This window comes from Stegastes partitus, unplaced genomic scaffold (assembly GCF_000690725.1).
Source record: "Stegastes partitus isolate 25-593 unplaced genomic scaffold, Stegastes_partitus-1.0.2 Scaffold1242, whole genome shotgun sequence".
In the NCBI taxonomy this organism is placed as follows: domain Eukaryota; kingdom Metazoa; phylum Chordata; class Actinopteri; family Pomacentridae; genus Stegastes; species Stegastes partitus.
In genome coordinates, this window is record NW_007578973.1 from 56058 (window position 1) to 74330 (window position 18273).

At 43.8% G+C, this 18273-nt stretch overlaps 1 protein-coding gene across 1 annotated transcript in view; it reads right to left on the minus strand.

Moving 5' to 3' along the window:
• The window catches only part of map3k22 (mitogen-activated protein kinase kinase kinase 22), a 44710-nt gene that overhangs the window by 12838 nt on the left and 13599 nt on the right, over nt 1-18273 (minus strand). Inside the window, exons 2-9 of the mRNA XM_008297728.1 lie at nt 16666-16749; nt 15937-15984; nt 9135-9244; nt 7140-7177; nt 3435-3534; nt 2747-2863; nt 2337-2451; nt 801-934 (exon numbers count right to left, since the gene is read on the minus strand). Of these exons, the coding sequence (XP_008295950.1) occupies nt 801-934; nt 2337-2451; nt 2747-2863; nt 3435-3534; nt 7140-7177; nt 9135-9244; nt 15937-15984; nt 16666-16684 (681 nt within the window). The 5' untranslated portion in view covers nt 16685-16749. The remainder of the gene's footprint in view (nt 1-800; nt 935-2336; nt 2452-2746; nt 2864-3434; nt 3535-7139; nt 7178-9134; nt 9245-15936; nt 15985-16665; nt 16750-18273) is intronic.

Below are 18273 nucleotides of genomic sequence, written 5' to 3' on the forward strand. Positions count from 1 at the left end.
AAAGTTGTCACAAGACAAAATATCTCTTAGACGGATTTAAAATGTTAAAATATTTTCCAGCACTGTGCAGGATTTCTAAAGGTATAGCATGTGTGGATACATTTTATTTCCATTCTTAACTTTCCTATATGTGCTCTTTGTAACGGGCAGCCAAGACCACTTAACTTGTCATTCATAGCAGTTCCTGATATTTCCTATTGACCTAGATTATAGTGAATAAAAGACTGAAACAATGCAGTTTCTGCTAATGTGAGGAAATGACGTGGGGACACAAGGGCAAAAAAAAAACAATTCACCTCAAATGTTTTCCATAAATGAATAAGATTTGTTCTCATTCTGCTTTTGTTTTTCCCAAATCAAAATAAACTCATCAGTGTACCTTCTGCAAGTGACTGTTAGGTCTTTGAATTATATCATGGTGGTTATAGCAGCTTTCGTGCATGGAAAAGCCATATAATAATTCATTAATACAATAAATTATGTTTAAATATCGAAACTGGTAAAAGGTGTTGGGTCATTTTTTTAATGAATAAGCAGTATCAACAGATAAACCAAACTAATTTATCACTTAACAATGTCTAAAAGAAGAGATTTACAATGAATTAGAAGCCATTGCTGACAGGCTTGGAATCAGAAAAACAGCTTTACATCACAACCTTAACAAGAAAACATGGTCTGACTCCACCAAGAACCACAAAGGAAGAGGTAGGAAAACAGTGGTCACAGTGGTTGAGCAGTTTTGGGTTTTTTTTTCTTCCAAAGCTGTCTACGCAGCATTTATGCTATGGATGGGCTCTTACGTTCTGGTCCGGGGTTTCTGGGATGAACTCCCCTTCGCTGTGGATGCTGGTGTAGGAACCCTGGCGGGCGATCTGCTGCTGCTCCTCGGGAACGCTGCCCGGGGGCGGAGACGTCCGACCTGTGTGGAGGGAACCTGGTAGGGGGAAGAAAAAAAAGCAAAGTAAAGGAATCAGCAAGTAAAAGAAGGGAGTGAAAGAATTAACAAAGGCAGAAATGGAGTAGTAAAAGGTGAGAAGGAACGCAAGGGAGAGATGATGAAGAGATGAGGGGGCAGAGGGGAGAAAACGGCGTCGCTGTGTTATTCATGGGTACAAGTTCAACAGTGCCGGGACTACGAGAGATGATTTACTAAACCACGACGCCGCCACCTCTAACCTCAATTACTGTGACGAATGCTCCCCCTGGCTGAGCTGCAGCGCTCGTCCTTGTCACGGTAAAAAGACCTACTGACTGTCAGTGGATGAGCTGACGGGGAGAAAAGGTGCCAAGATGTATAGGAAAATATGATGGTCAAAGTAAACAGTCTGAGGTGGGTTTTTTCTATTTTGTTTGAGTGAAAGCTAAAATTAAAACTCCTTTTTCTTCACAGTTGCTGCCTCCTTTCCCCTCCACCCATCGCTGTTAAACGTCATTGAGGTACCCGGGCTCACATCACATCTTCACTCAACCGAACACTGTGACCGCTCTTCCTGTCACCTCTCATCTGCCACCACTCTCTCCATCGCAGCCTCTTTCCCCTCCTCTCTGACTCACAGCTGGCGGGCTGACGGGTAATTCTACACAATTTATAATCACGCCAAATCGGGATCGGGGTGTTAGTGGAGCCACGTGAGAAAGATGGCTGAAAAAAAATGCAAATGTGACAAAGAAATGAGCGGCGGCTCGTGTCTCCGAGTGAGGCTGAGGCCGAAACATTGACCTTTCTGGACGGACCTGATACAAGGAAAGTGAAAAGCTTCAGGTACATGAGACACGCAGCGAAGTAAACCTTCACGCTGCGTTACCAAACAAGCCAGAGGGAAGCAGGGGGACAAGAAAATGTGTTATCTAACTGTGGAGCGTGACATGACAAGAGAAGGACATTTATCTGTGTGAAAGCAATAGTTTGACATTTGGGGAAATTGTTTGTTTTCTGGTCTAGAGCTGGATGAGAAGATTGAAACTATGCTCATGTCGGTTAAATATGAAGCTTCCCAAAATGTCAAACTGTGCCTTTAACTTCTACAGTTAAAGAGATGATGCATGCAGGCCAGAGAATTTGTCCTTGCTTTGACTTGATGTCTCTCTGGCTGCTTTTCACCTCCGGTTTGCATTTTCTATTCTGACCAAAGCATGTCCCTCGTCGTTCCATTAACATTCCTGCAACTGTGGCATCCTTGAGGCGTCAGCAGGTGAATGAGAATTCTCTGCATCAGCAGGAATTGGTTGCAAACCCGCTGCTTTTTTTTTTTTTTTTGCATTTCTGCCTCTGCTCAGACACAAAGATCGGTGGAAATGACACGCGACGGCTTCTTGATGAAGCCTTTCTGACTCACCCGTCGAGTGTTTGCGCACCCTCTCCGAGCCCTTGAGCAAGGAGCCCTTCAGGTCTCCCAGCGACCGCGATGACCTCATCTCGCTCTGCTTGTCCCTGCTGTTCACCTGTAGGTACTGCACAGGGGAAAGTGGGGAAGGAGGGCAGGATTGGGAGGGGAAGCGAGGACGGCATTACATCATTGTCCAGTTACGTCACAATGTCAGTGAGGGAAGTTGGTTTCCTCGCTGATTTCAGCAAAGATCATCTGTGATGCAGCTGCCTTGTTCAAATGTCACAAGAGAAGTTCATACACTAACCGCCTGCAAGTGACTAACTTTTATCTGACTCTTATCGTGGTTGCTATGGCTACAGTTTGTCAGGGTTGCAACAACATAGATGTTAGCACAGCGGACATCATAAGAGACTCACATGGTTGTTTTTGGGAGTCTTTAGCAGTATCCTGAGCAGCCCATTGGTCCCAGAGCTGCAGCCCAGCGTCAGCACGGCCTGATCCAGGTCCTCCTGAGTCTTCAGAGGCAGTAGCAGCTGAAAGGACAAGAAAACATACAGCACATGACCTTTCATTTGCTATTGTTCTATAATGACGGCATGTAAATGCATACAGGGTGCTCTACAGGGCGCCCATGGTTTTGCTTCTCAACTTGTCCTGTTTTTGCGCTCTGGTCAGGAAATAACTCTCATTACGCATGAAATCTCAAGAGTTCGAGGCTCTGATCAAAAGATGTGTAACCTAATGTGAACTGCAATTACTGTTCCTAAGCCGCACTTTATTGTATATAGTCTGCTGGTTGTTTTGATCTGCTTTACTTTAGTCTCTTGTCTGTCAATTTGATGATTTTTTTTTTTACCCTTATAATGACACGCCTCTTTGGCCACATCGCTCTCAAAAAAGTCATGTCAGGGGACACACTGGTTAAACAAAAAAAATGCAGTCCGAGGTTTCACTTAAATACTAAAAAGGATTTTCTAAGGTCTTGACAAACTTACAGGTTTTTGCGCACATGCTTCAGCAAAATGTCACTTTCCAATGTCCCAAACATTCTTTCCCACATTCGCAACAGCAGCTAAAGTTAAAGTCTGCTATTTGTCCTCTCACCTCTTTCTCCATGAAGAACATGTCCATCTGCTGACCGAAGGCCTCGGTCACTTTCTGCAGCAGCTCCTTGATCTTCAGCGGCCTCTGAAACGGGATGATTCTGGGAAAAGGAGCAAGCCAGCAGGGTCAGAGGTCGGAGACAAGACGTTCGTGTTGCGTCTAGCTCCGATTTTCATTGGCAAAGGGAGCGTTTCACTCGTAACCCGTTTTTGTTTGTCATAATTTTATCAGCATGATCGTAAAAACATGAAAAAGTCAAGTTAGAAATGTGACGGAAGCTTTCTTTTGTGGTTTTGTAACGTGTTTGGGCTGGATAGCAAGCAAAAAACTCCTTTTTTGAGGCATTTTTTTGGACGGCGTTTCTATGGCAACAAGAGGGAAAAATGGGCAGGTCGGCCGGGTCAAGGAGAGAAGTGAGCGGAGCCACCAAGATGCTAACAGGACATTAATCAATGCAATGAAAACAGAAAGCACAAGCGAGAGCCCCCCCCCATGTAAATGTGGAGTATGTCAGTGCTTATCTACTGTACGCCTACGTGCACGGCCGAACGTGCACGCCCGAGTCCGAGCACATCAGCCAGCGATGCAGCGAGTGTATATATGGACGCATGTGTGTTTGTAAAAACTCTACATGCATGAGTGTGCTTCCCAATCAGTGTGTGCATCGGCCGCTATTTCAACACCACCGGGCCTCTCCACTAAGCCAGCACAAAGGCAGATGGGAAACTTCCTGAGAGGAAAGGGGGAAAAATCTGGAGCGGCAGCAAAAGCAGCAGGATGTGTGTCTTTCCCTCCTCTTTTAAAGAGTGACAGAGTGAAAGATACAGAGACGCGGAGATATTTACAGACTGCGAGAGGGAAAATAAAGGAGGCAGCCTGAGAAAATAGAGAAAAGAAAAGAAAAAGAGATTCTCTCTGGCATTTCTTTCCCTCTCTTTCCCATCTATCTCCCTCCTCCCCCCTCATCCTCACTCTCTGCTTTTGAAGAATCTGCAGCCCACTATCTCTTTATAGTATCCTGATAAAAAGGACTTGTTTTCATCCCATCACTTCCTCATCAGAGGCCAAAGCTCTGCCTATCTTAATGACCGCTCATTGGTTCCCTCATTTGAGGAGAAGATTCTGGGAAGAGGGAGGCCTGCAGATCAGAGGCGAGCAGCGGCACGGCGGCTAAACGCTCCCCGTCTCTGTTTATATTCGGCGATGATGTGTGTGATAAAGAGCTGGAGGGATGTGGAGGAGGAGGAGGAGGAGGAGGAGGGGGGTACGAGGATTCTGCTCCAAAAGATATGGCTTTCCTTCCTCTGCGCGAGCATGCGGACACACACTCGGTCGCAGGAAAAAAAACAAAACAGATTTGCCGAGTTAAAAGAATGCTTTCACACATCCCACCACGCTTTCTCTTTTCCTTTTCTCTCGTGGACAAAATCACAATTACATACACACAGAGAAAGAGAAAAAAAAAAAGTCTGGCTCTGTTCCTTCGCTCTCTGGCAGGAGACCCTGAGGCAGAGCCAGAGGAAGAGAGAGACACTCTACAGCTCCTATTTCCTGCCCCAAACCCACAGCGTTTGCCAATAAAAAGAGAGACCATCCAATTTGATTCCATTGTGGACCGACAACACGATTATCCTGACTCAGGGACTCGTAGTACCTCGAGCGCCGTGGACGCCGCTCAGATATAACATTTACACTGGTTCTGCAACTCGGGGCTGTAATCGTACAGTTAGTTTGCCTTGATGGGAAGCCAGTGAGCTCTCCAGGACGTTTTCATTTTATTCATAATTGCTCACATAAGCAGCTAAAAGGTGAAACCACTTTGGTGCTTTGCTACAGATCTTGAAAAGCGATTTAAAGGAATGTAGTTCAGTTGCCTTGCATTGGGGTTTTTATGGGATTTCAATTTCATTTCAGCTTTTGTTTTCTTATTGAGCCAAGAATATTTGCACAAAAGCCCATTTAGAGGCCGCAAAAATAGCTTAAACCTGAATGAATGTCGTTTTATGCAAGTTTGGCCGACGCTGAAAAACAACACGGACATATTATCACCTTTTACAAATGGCCGCCTATTTACACATCTGGCAGACGTGAAGGAACATTCGCATGTTTACGGCCACCTGATGAATGTAAACGCAGACTTTATTCTCAGCTCTGTTTCTGTTCTGCAGGAACTCTGAAGGTAAATGTGACTTTTGTGCATGTCAGCTGTTTTGGACAGGGCATGAGGCATACAATGAGACTATCACAGCTATTTTTTCATGCTGAAATATTGTGCCAACTAATGAGGGAGCCAAAAAATGTTAAGTGGTGATTTGGAAAAAGCAAAACAATAAGCTGGAAAAAAAAAAACTCGCTCTGTTGGGAAATGCAGATCGGTAATGATTGTGGATTTGTCGCTATTAGTGACCCGTTACACAAACATGTATACATGATCTATTGTTAGGATTAGAAACATTGATTACAGCTGCTTTAAATAAATATTTAACCTCCACTGATGCTAATAAACTCCAAAACAGGACATAAATCTAAGTGACAGCAATCAGAGCTCAGGCAACGGAGAAAAGCGAACAAGACAGGAGACGAATGAGGAGAAAGAAAGAGTAGAGAATTGATGCAGTGGATAAAAAAAAATGCATAATAAAAAGCGCCAGCTTTCAAATCTATGAATGAAGTGAGTTGTTGTGCGTCTTTTCCGAGCAGAGCGGTGTGGCGTGAGGGGAGCTCCCGAGGAGGAGAAGAAGACCGAGGCAGAAACGCAGAGAGACAGGAACATGAAAAACTTGTCTCTTCCTCAGCAGTAGCCAATTAGGGCTGCGAAAAAGCGGAGAGGCCCAGTGTGAAACCGTCTTCCGCTGCCGCTTTTCCTTCTCTTACTGCGAGCCGGTGGCTTTTCTAATCACAGCATCACTGAACCGCTGCCTGGTCTGTATTCTGATGAATCAAGGCAATTATTCTTGCAGGTTCTGGTCAGTTTCCCTCCCGTGTTTCTCCACTGTAACAAAACACAACATGCTTCCCCCTCCTCCACCCCCCGAGGAGCTGTTTGGAGTCGAGACGAGGGTGTCTTAGCGACAAAGTCTTGTCTGTGAACTTCTCCCGGGATGCAACGCTGGAGGCCAGACTCACAGAGCATCCATACATGGAACAACAGAGCAAAATGAAGCTCAAGGCCAAATAAAGTGTGTTCCATTGAAAAGATCTGTTATTTATATGTGCTAAACAAGTGCTTGCAAGACCGTGTGGAGACAAGACTTTGTGTAAGCATGCTCGGCCTCTTGACTAACTCAAAAGCTGGCGCTGCGAGGGAGTGCAGACGCTCCAGGGTGAAGGATGTGTAGGACAGAGGAAAAGGAAAACGCACAAGATGAAGTATTAATTCGGGGTGTGTCTGGGAGACTGGACACTGAGCTGAAACACTTGGCGCTCCGTCTGTGTTTTTGATTCCTTCCCTTTCTCTGGCCCTCGGTCTATTTTCTTCCCCCCCCTCTTTCTCTCTCAGAACGGCCTGACGTCCGAGTCTCAAACACAAGGACTCGGCTAAATGTCAAAGTAGGAATTTTCCCTCTCTTTATGCGACTCTGGCATGTAACTGTGATTTCCTCCTCCAGACACAAAATCCCAGGCATGGGCAAAGCAAAACAAAAAAGATCCGAAGTAAAGAGTTAAGGCTTGGACAGAGGAGTAGAAACAACAATAATAACGTACCGTTTTTCTCTCTCATGCTCCAGCTTGACTCTTAAATCCTGTTGAGAGGAAAAATAACAACAGAGGGGAGTTATGGAAGCGGAAAGTTAAAGTGATTCATGCTCGTACGCGGGATTTGGGCTGCCGAAAAAAAAGACAACGATAAGCTGGATGAGGCATTTAAGTGACAAGAAGAATTATAATGATAGATGTGTTGTATTGCTGATTTTTTGCGCTGCAGTACAAAGACAGCATTATCTTCCAACCTGACTGTGAGGATGGCATGACACAGTCTATGTGTTCTATTCATAGCCATTAGCGAAGGCAGCAGGAATCTGGAGGAGCCTGCAAGTCTGCATGAGGTCATGGTGATAAACTAACAGTGTCATCATATTGGGTAAAAAGTAGGGGTTTTACCCCGACTCTCAGAGGAAATGCAGCACTGCGAGCGGAAACTCTCTCTGCTCCTCACTGTTTGTTTATGTCCCATCATAAACACTGCTGCTTTAAGAGGATTTGCCAATTATCATTCCACAGACAGGGAACAAAATGCACGAGGAAACGACTTCTGAGAGCTGCACAAGGTGATTGAGAGGATTAAAATCCTAGAAACAGTCAAGTTTCTCCACGAAGGAGAACCATAAGCTTTCCAAAATTCTGTGCCACTCTACTGCGGCCATTTCAGAGGACAGCAAACTATTTTTCTTTTTTTCAGTTAGACTCTGAAAGATGGGAAATCAATATAGTCATGTTTATTTTCAGAATTTCCTCAAGTAGTCAGACATTTGTCAATAAATTCACAGAAAACAGAAGAAAACCCAAAAAGGAGGTATTCAAATTGTTTGTTTTAGCCCATTATCAGTCCTAAAAGCCAAATATAGTCAGTCTGCTATCACATATGACAGAAATGAGTCTAGGCTACAAAATACCAAATTATTCTCTCAATTTATGGCACACAGGGCGACAACTTAAGATTTTTTTTGTAATCAATTAATAACAAGTTCCCAGAGCAAAATAATTCCTTTAAATACCTAACGGTCAAGAAAACTCTGGATACCTTAAGTGCAAGTCAAGATTAACGAGTAATTGTTTAGGATTTTAAAGAAAAGTGTCAAAAATAGTAGTAAAATTTGCTTTGCCATTGCTATTTATCACTTTCTGATAATTCAGTGAGACTTCCAGCAGACAAATAACATCATTAAAGAGAAGCAAATGTTGCTATTACATCCCTCTCACTTAGTTAAACTGCATGGAAATCACCAATTTAGCACCAAGTGTCACAGTTCTCGTGGGTTTTTTGTAATTCCGATTAGTAGCCCACTGTCACATTAGTGTCTGTAACGTGCTTGAATTAGACTCTGAATAAGCTTCTCCTCAAAACTACACCACAACCTTCACCTGACTTTGGCAGCCCCACAAACTGTCAGTCCGGCGGACAAAAAAAAAAAAATCAAAAGGGATGTGGTGCTGAGGTATTGTGTGCAAACCCAGAATGACAGTTAAGGTTACAGGCGCTGCTGTGATACTACGGTGCGTGGTTAAACAAACCGCAGTTGAGCAGGATGCACAACAGCTTTAAACTGAAGTGATACTTTAGCATGAAACGCCCTCGCAGCTTGGAAGGTGGCCGTAAAAGTTTTATAGTTTGCTTTAGCAAGAACAGCAGCTGCGGTCGGGGTGAAATCATATCGGCCGATTCTGGTTGTGGGAGTTTTGAAGGGGGGGAAAAAGTTTTAGCACGTTCACAGAAACTTCTCAAAAACATTTCTGCGAAAAGATCCACTGTATACTCTATATGTACGTTCATGTATTTTGCTTAACATGTTCAAATGAATGACTGTTTTATCGAAACATGGCTAAATGCACCAATTTACGATTTCACAAACCCTGAATTTTGATGTTTTTTGGCAAAAATTCAACCCTTTTGCAGCCAACTTTAAATCCAGTTGTGAGTGGTTTGTATTTAAAAGACAGACGTAACAGAAGAGAAACAGCACATCTGCATGCGATGTGTACCTGTTTGTAGAGTAAAGTTCTGTTCTTGGGCTTGTGGCTGTTCTGCTGGGTGTAGCAGCGGCCCAAAGCTGCCAGATCCTTCATGATGGAGTTAAGCGCTTCCTCGTCGTCTGGAGACAAAACACAACAACAGTTACGAGCGTTGATTCTCACTTCTCTAAGGTTAGATAGATACGGAACTGATCTCAACTCAACATTTAGATGTGTCATTTAACTACTTTTGGACCTTTGGAAATGCCACGGGTGAGTGATGGAAGCCTTAGAAGGTTATACAGATCGGGTCTGATCATCTGTCATGAGGCTTGAGTAAGAGTTTGTGTTGGCTCACGCTGAGCAATGAGGCAACACCTGGTCTGCAGCTTCCTGCTCTGATGTCATCTGTGAAGTTTCACTAATGGAAAGAATCCAGCGCTTTCTCTCTCACCTGATAAGAACAACATGTGCTCCGTGAGAGGAGGCGGTAGACGGGAGGTAGATGTCGAATCTTCCAGATCTTTATCGCTACTTAGGTGCGAGGGCTTCTGACGCTCTAACAATGTTCGATCGCACCTCTGCATAACAAAACCGTGAAAGAGCAAAGGTGTTAAATAATGCAGGATGTGTATCTACTCTACCTGCCGCAGAGGGCAACGTGGTCGCCTGGAGCTCAGCTATTAAGCACTTCAATATTTCATCTCACATCACTAGAGACACTGCGGGAACGTCATTCAGACAAAGACTGATCTTTTCCCTTTTTTTTTTTTTTTTTGTCACATACTGATTGAGAATCAAAGTGGCTGCGGGCTAAACAAGAACAAGTCAAATATGTTTGGAATTCATAATTCACGCCTTATAAGGGGAAACGTGCCGGGTCTGTAGAGTTCATTAATGCATCAGGATCCAGTCAGTCCTCCGCTACTCACTTCTCTCCTCTCACTTCAACGCTCGCTGCCACTCGCACCGACACTCTCTTGTGTAAAAGGGCCAATCATGCAGATGAGCATGTCAGACATTACCATATCAAGAGACTTTAATAGAACCAATTATCTGAGTGCGGTGATTACAATATAAAGGAGAGGTGGTTGACCTCAGCCCTCTGCCTGCCTCTCGGATTCATTATAAAAACACGCACACGCTGTTTAGTGGGAAGCCAGGCCAGGTGTGTGCAGCGCAAAAAAAAAACAGCACCTGCAGGAAAGACCGCATTCTTTAAAATGAAATGAATCAGCGCTTGTATTGTGCGTGTGTGGAGGACCACTGGGAATGTCCGTTGCGTAGCTCGTCTGGTGGCAACAAGGGGGGGAGCAGATGGGGTCTGAGATGCCATTTGATCCTGTTCCCACTGCGCGGCTCTTGTGGCCAGCTGTTCGCCGACGGTAGGCCAGGCCGCTGGGTTCAACCCGGGGTCACGTGCACAAACATCCAATTAGGGATCCCAATGTTTCCTCTCACAATACCTCAAAATCTAATAGCAGCGCTCTCTGTTTTCCCGAAATTCAAATCTTTATACCTCATTCACTGGGATCATCTAATGTTTAGGGTAATACGAGGATCCCTGTGGGACTGAAAACTGCCAACTACCACTGAATGAATGCAGCTAGTAACGGACACACGGAGGGACTTAATGACACAGACGAGGAAGTTAACTGTCGATCGGGTCGATACCTGATCCACTATCAGCGTCTGGCTGCACCTCGTTATCATGCTGCTGCAGTGGAAGATGCCTTGTTTTTATTTCTTTAAACCAATCACAGTCGTCGTGGGCGGAGCTTCAGCGTTCACGTCAAGCAGTGAAAATGGAAAATTAACAAAGACATTTGCAATACAGGAAGGCAAGCACTGTGATTAAAATGGACAATTCATCGCAAAAAAATGTTCAGCGTGATAGCTGCTCAGAGGCTATTGTTTCCGCTAGGAAAAAAACAGCAACACGCGGAGAGCGGAAAGGAAGAACGAAGGCGCCTAAAATGTGAAGTGGCTTATAATCACATCATAAATCCGGTGAGTCAGACTAGTGTCACCCTGATAAAAATCTGGTACATCAAACTGGCAGCGTAAAATAACAGGTATTCCCAACGAAAACAGAAAATACTTTTGATTTTTAAAATTTTCTAAAGAAAAGCTCGAATCCGTTTATATTTGCGGATGGAGTTCAGCCTGATGATCCTACAATGAATTCAGAAATGTAATCGCATCCATTTAGACAGTTTAAACAGGTTTTGTAATTTGAATGAACTGGCATTTTAAAGTGACACTATTTACATGTTTTTTAACAGCAGCCAATAGTTGCATAATCAGACCACGTAAGGCTCCACTGAGCTAACCAATGGTGCGTTTAAAGTTTTCTTCCTCAAAATTGAAGTCAAATTCAGCTTTACTTTGAAGCTTCTCCAAGCTTGACCTTCATCAGCGCTTTACTCAAAGATGTTTTTTGTGTCTCTTGGCAACGGCTGACTTTCACCTGTGGCCCGTAAACTTCTCTTCAGGTCAGTGAGCTGACATCAACAAAGGTTCACACCACATCAGCGGGCCGAACCTCGGAGGCGGGCGTCTTGTTTGACTTTCCCAATATAGCAGCAGGAGCAAAGTGAGAAATGACATACCTCTGCTCTGTGCTGTACGACACACTCCCTCTGCTTACAGAGAAACTAAATAATGCAGAGTGATAAGAAAAGTTACACCCACTAAATCCAAGCCCACAGTGCAAATAACAGAAAGCGGAGCGAGGGGAAGACTGACTTTCTTAGAATGAATGATGACGCTTTAGGATGCGAATAATGACTGCAAATTAAGTGTAATTACAGAAAGTCCAATGTTTCTTGTCATGCTGAGAAGTTGCTAAATTAGATAATTCCTTTATGTAGAAACAGCTTCATATCTACACGTGTGGGTGTTTATTTGCAAAAAAAGCAATCGTGGAAACAAAGGTGAGTCACCTTTCTGCCATTCACATGAAACAGCAGAAGAAAAAAAAAAAAGCTTCAAAATCACATTTACAAATGTGAGCAACCCACATACGTCCCCACGCCGTCCCAGCGCTGCCTCCCACAGTTACATACTGTAAACTCCCTGTTGGGACTCGAAGAGGAGGCTTGGCTGGTAATAATTTATGCTGTCAGCGGCGGTGGATGACTAACTGCCCGACCAGGCCTGTCCTCTCTGAGCAGGAAGGAACTGAATCACTGTCTCTGTTCTGAATACAGCGCTGGGCTAACCGTGTTATTCCACATCAGGAAATTAATGGATTTTTGATTGAATCAGTCAAAGATGGACACAGGGGAGAAAGAGCGTTTTTCCACGGCCAATCTGATTACATGACAAAAAAAAAAAAAAGTGTGCAGAATTTTTTGCTCCAACTGATGATTGTTTCCATTATTAAGCAATTCGCTGATCTTTTTTTTTCTCCCCAGTCAATCACTTAATTGCATACAAAATGTTCAGATATAGTGGAAAAGGCCTGTGTCAAGTCTCCTAGATTTGGTTACATCTTTCTTTTGATATTTCTCTTAGTTAATCCTCAATCAATGAAGATTAATTCTGCAAAAACGACTCCTATAACCAAACCCAACAACAGCTTTTGCAAACATCTCTCTTCGTTTCTCATTATCGCCGCCTCGCTCTCTCTGGTGACATGTGTTGTTTCAGTCCTGCCTCTACAGGCTCGGAGCTCCACACCGCTCTGTGCACTCGCAGTCAAGGATACAAAACAAACAGAGGCCGGCATGTGTATCTCCATGTGTGTGTGTGTGTCTTTGTGCGACTGAGGGCTTGTTGGGTATCCTATGGATAACAGCAGCGAGGAGGGGAAGGCGGGAGGGCGGGCTGGCGAAAAGGGGGCAGCGCGAGTGTGAGAAATGCGTGGTGGTGCTTCGAGCTGGCTGTCATGGCCGCCTGTAAATGAAGTTATTACATCACTGGGGCCTGGTCGGCAGCCACCGCCAGGCCGAGGGCAGCCAAGGCTAACCACCAGCGCAGTGGAAAGCAACCAGCTCACACACCACTAACCGTGCATCGGTGCCAGGCGCGGCCTCACAAACCGGCTGCAGAAACTTCATGAACCTCATGTCGACGGGAACGACTTATTTCTTTAAAAATTTTTATGCTATGCTGATAGATTGGGATACCTTTAGTTCATTCCCCGAACTTCTCATTGTGTCTTGGGTGAAATGTGACTAGCATAAGAAAAGGGGGAATTCCAGGAAGCCAGGCCGAGTGAGCAACATTACACAATGGGGGCTGATTGCTTGGCTATTGCATCATCACTCGGCATCTTTTTTTTTTTTTTTTCTCACTCAAGCTAAAGCTGGGAACTGTGAAAGTGGCAGCAAATGAAATGAAGCAGGAACTCTAGTCCGAGACAGTTTACATAAAAAGAGATGCCCTCCCCTCCTCGCCAAAACCAGAGCAGCTAAAACATTTGTGAAGGTGCACACTTTTGCACCAGCGCTGACTTTAAGAGTCCGCTGCTGCAACTTGCAAGCCAATAGAGTGTAAGAACCAGCAAGGCAGCGACCGTGTGAGTGTGTGAGTGTGTGTGTGAGAGGCAGGCTGCCTGAATGAAGACATTGAGGGGATTTCCTGGTGCAGAGAGACACATCATGGCAAAGGCATCCGGCAGGATTAGCAGCTGGAGCCAAACGTGTCCTCACTCTGCAGCGGCAGTTCGGCCCGAGCTCTGACGCACAAGGCGCTCACGTTAATGCACGCACGCCAGCCACAGAGCACACTGTGACCTCGCGACTCGAACACACCTTGTCGAAACCGTGCTACAGCTAATTAAACACTTAATGGGCGTAATGTTTAAACCCCTTAGTTAATGTTTCGCTAGCAGTGATGACTCTGATGTAATGCAGAGGACCGCGGGCGTGTGACAATGGCTGCGCAGTTAATGTTCATACGAGGCCTGTGCCTTAGCTCTTGTCTTTGGGAACGGCTGTAAATATTTTCATTCAGTATCTCAAGGCTGGGACATTCCTTCTCTCAGTTATTTCTATATCTCGTGCATATTTTGGTTCACTTTTTTTGGTCTCTGCTGCTGCAACACTGCAAATGTCCCCACTGTGGGATTAATAAAGGCTTATCTTGTCTTATATTAACCCCACTCAAAGGGAAACGTAATGAGCTCTTACTAAAGGCTCCATGTATATCACAACTGTTTTTAAGCGGCGGTTTAATAAACATGCTAATTCCTATTTCTGAAGAGAGCTATTTATATCATTCCTGTTAAATATGGCGCTAGTGCCAGGAAGCAATTAGCGTAGCATAAACACTGGAGAAAAGGGGAGCTGGAATGGCTCTTTTAGGTCCAAGAATACACATATAGCCCTATTAGCACATGTATCCAGCCGTCTTTACAAGTTGAACACTGGTAGAGGTTTGGTGGCATAAACATTAACCTATTGCTGTAGCTAGGAGCTATTGTGGCTATTAGCATGCTAGCTCTAGTCAGTCACAACAACACTGTAGAGTCTTTGTTTTTTCTTTACTGACAGTTTCCTCTCCCACCTGTACATAATTGCATTCAACAAAAAGTTACAGTAAAAAGAAAAAAAAAAAATCAATTAGTGAATTTTTGAACTTTGGACAGAGCCATGCTAATATTAGCAGTTTGCCCTGTTTGCAGTGTTTATGCTGAGCTAACCTCAACACCTCACTTTAACAAAAAGCCCTTTTTAGACATGGGATATGTAACATTGCTGGCTTCATTACTTTGCTAAATCAACAGCATCTTGTTAGACGCAACCTCAACTCAACCTGAGGATGAACTCGATGTAACAAATGATTTAATGGCAGATAATAAACTCCAACTCTATGTGTGGCAGCTCGTCTAAGGTGAAGAAACATGCACAGTGTGTTAGATGCTGACTGATCCTGTCTCCATGTCGGGGATAATTAATCATTACAAGTAATTAATGAAGTTAACATAAATGCATGTAACTCTCTTGCTTGTCGACACTCATACGGCTCCTGTTGCAGGTACAAACTCAGAGGAAAGACTCCTACAAACAGCTGGAAGCAACAACCTAAACTTCAGCTCCTGATATCGTTTTGTCAAAAAAAACATCATTAATCTGAGCTGTTTTCATCACAGTAAAGTTTTATTTATTATAAGGAACATTTCTGTTTGTAGCCTAATATGATGAGTTGTAATTCTGGCACACAAGCTGTGTGTTTTTCTCTCTGTGATGTTCTTGGACCAGCATCGGTGCTGAAATGTGGAAAAAGCCTTCCCTAAATCACTTAACACGACTCGAAGAACTGTCGCTTGCATGTAACAGCATGCGATTCCGACTTGTGCCATTTTCAAAGTGATAGGAAAATGTTACTAGGTCCTACGCTGTAAGATTGCCAACGCAACTTTTATGGAAAAGTGAGCAGAGTATGAAGCTGATGCATTCAGATACTGTCAGAATAATGATAAGTTAGTCTGAAGAGGGGTTTCGTAGAAGTACAACCTGCGGGGAATACACTTTTTTAACCCTAGTTTGGGGCAAATCAACAAACTTAACAAGCAGTTCTTATCAGGATTTGACTTGTGATTCTATACATGCAGTTTTATGTCCAAGTGATCATCGAAACTGTAATGTTATCTCACTTCCTATTATTTTAGATCGGAGCCTGATCTTGTTACCCTGAAATGACCGCCCAGGGATGTTCCCAAGCTGACTGCTGCCGAATAGCGAGACTTGTCTCAAACAACTTTGGCTCCTCACCTTGAGGTGTTAGCTCCTGACTCAACGCACAAACAAGACAGCGGTACTCATCTATCTTTTGGCAAGAAAGTGCATCAGTGCTTCATTCATTTCTGCAAATCAGTGTTTACCTTGTGAGTTCCTGTGCTGCTGTCCGGGTCCATTTTGGAGACCGTCATCTGTGAAAACAAAGCCCACATGGTTTCGGTTCAACAGTGGAAAAGGGCCCGAAATAAACCGCCGGTGGTGATGTGCTGCACATGGCTTTGTATGGAAAGAATGAACAAAAGATATTGATCTGATATTTTGAGCTTTGTTTACAAATCCAGCAACACGCTGAGACTAACAGCTCCTCCAGGCCTCCAGGTCCGGCGCACATGCAAATACGCCACCAGAGAGAATCTATTGTTCGACTGGTATTGTATGGAGGAGCACAATATGTGTGTGTGTGGGTGACTGGAGTTTCGCATAGATGTCCAAGTGCATGTGTGTTTTCACAGGCACTCCTACGCTGTTTATTTATATTTACACCTACAAAGTGTGAATATAAATAAATGCGCATTACTAAAATTGTGAATCCTTTGAATGTCACGTAGAAGCTTCCAGTGGGCCACATCTGAACCAACTTTTAAATAAACAAGGAGCCTGTTTACAAGAAAACAATATAAAAAAGACCAAATATGTGTTTACAAAATGAGCAATCTGGAACTAACACTTATCCTCTCTCGCACATGTGTTGTTTTTTTTCTGCACTGTTCCTGCCAGGGGAAGTGTGCGAGAGGTGTGTACGCTTGAGTGTGTGTCCAAGTAATTGTTGTGTGTGCATACTGTACTGCAACCTGCTTTCGAATGCAACTCACCCATGTTTACTGTCATCATCAGGAAGTGGCCCCGTTGAACTCGAGCACGGAGCTCAACTTCTCTCCGCGAGCAAAGACTTCACCCTGAGAGCCAGAAAAACAACAACAACAACAAAAAAAAAGATGTCAACATCCAAGAACTGTGCCATTTTCCTTGGGCTTGGCGCGCATAATCATATTTTCTGTGATTGCACAAAAGCGCTGGCAAAACAGGACGCAGGTGGCAGCATTAACACAAAGCATTTATTTTCCACATCGGTGTCACCGCTCGTGTTATTTATTTAATCTTTATTTAACCTGCTCTCCTGAGATTGACATATCCTTTTCGTGAAAACTGCTGGCAGACAAATAACAACACAACAGCCAAAAAGCCGCATTTGATGGCGGTAACTCAATCCGTCTAAATCCTGCGAATGCCCCCCCGACGTCTCTTTATTGCCGCTCTGAAAAACCACCAGACATGCATCAGTGAGGGAATTCCTCGCTGTTTGATGACGGAGGAGCCACATGCCGCCCCAAGATCCCACGGTGAAGCAGCGAGGCAGGCGTGGGCGTTTGCCTCGCCACCTGCCTCAGGTTAAAAACCACGAGCATTTCAAAAAAAAACAAAGCCGGAGCCTTCTTCATGCATTAAGCTGCAGCAGAAAGAAAGCATCTGTGACATCCCGTAATAGCACCGATCCAGAATAGAGTCTTTTACCTCTGACATTTTGTGTTCCACTGATCATAATAAGTGCAAGAATGGAGGAGAAAATGCTGCTTCCCAAAAAAAAATCCATCTGTTTATGTACAGCAAACCATCATTTCATGCTTCAGGCCACTGAAATGTTGACTTTTTCTTAAAGATGATGGCTACATCCTCTAACAGGGTACCAGTAGATAGTTCTCACACGGACGCTGTGGGAAATATTTGTTTGTTCTTTGAATGCAGCCCTTGCAAAACGGGAAAGAGGAACTAGAGGAACAGCTGCACTACTGTTGGTTGTGGTATTAAAATATGGTGGTGGCTATGAGCTGCTGCCTTCTCCCTTGCAGTTGTGAAAAAGCCACGAAGGGCTTCAGAATTGTGCCAAAGGTTACCCATAGGGCTAAAGAGGAGACTTAGCAACATTCAGGCTGAACAGTTAACTGAAAACATCGCAATATGATGAAGTGCAAATTGCTTTTTTTTTTTTAAAGGTAAAATTAGCCCAAAAATACCATTATAAATAAATCATTATAGAGAAACCCAGACTTAATAATATGAAAGACTTAAGGGAACGTGCTTGTTAGTTTACAGACTGCAGCAAAAATCACATCATTATTATATATTTGTTTAATTCCTAAAGTGGAATTAAAAAATAAATAAAAATTACAGTTCCCTCTAAAATGGTGACTCTTCTGTTACTTGCAATATGATTTTTTTATGCTTTTATTTCAGCCCTGGTGACGTATTAGTGCTGCCACGATATCAGATTTTCACTACATGATTATTGTAGCCAAGAGAATTCCCAGTAATCATATTATTGCAACATGGGGCCGTCACATATGAAAGCAAACATAGTTGTAAACGCCTATCACATTATTATCTATCTATTTACATGTTATTACTTTATTCATAATCAATTC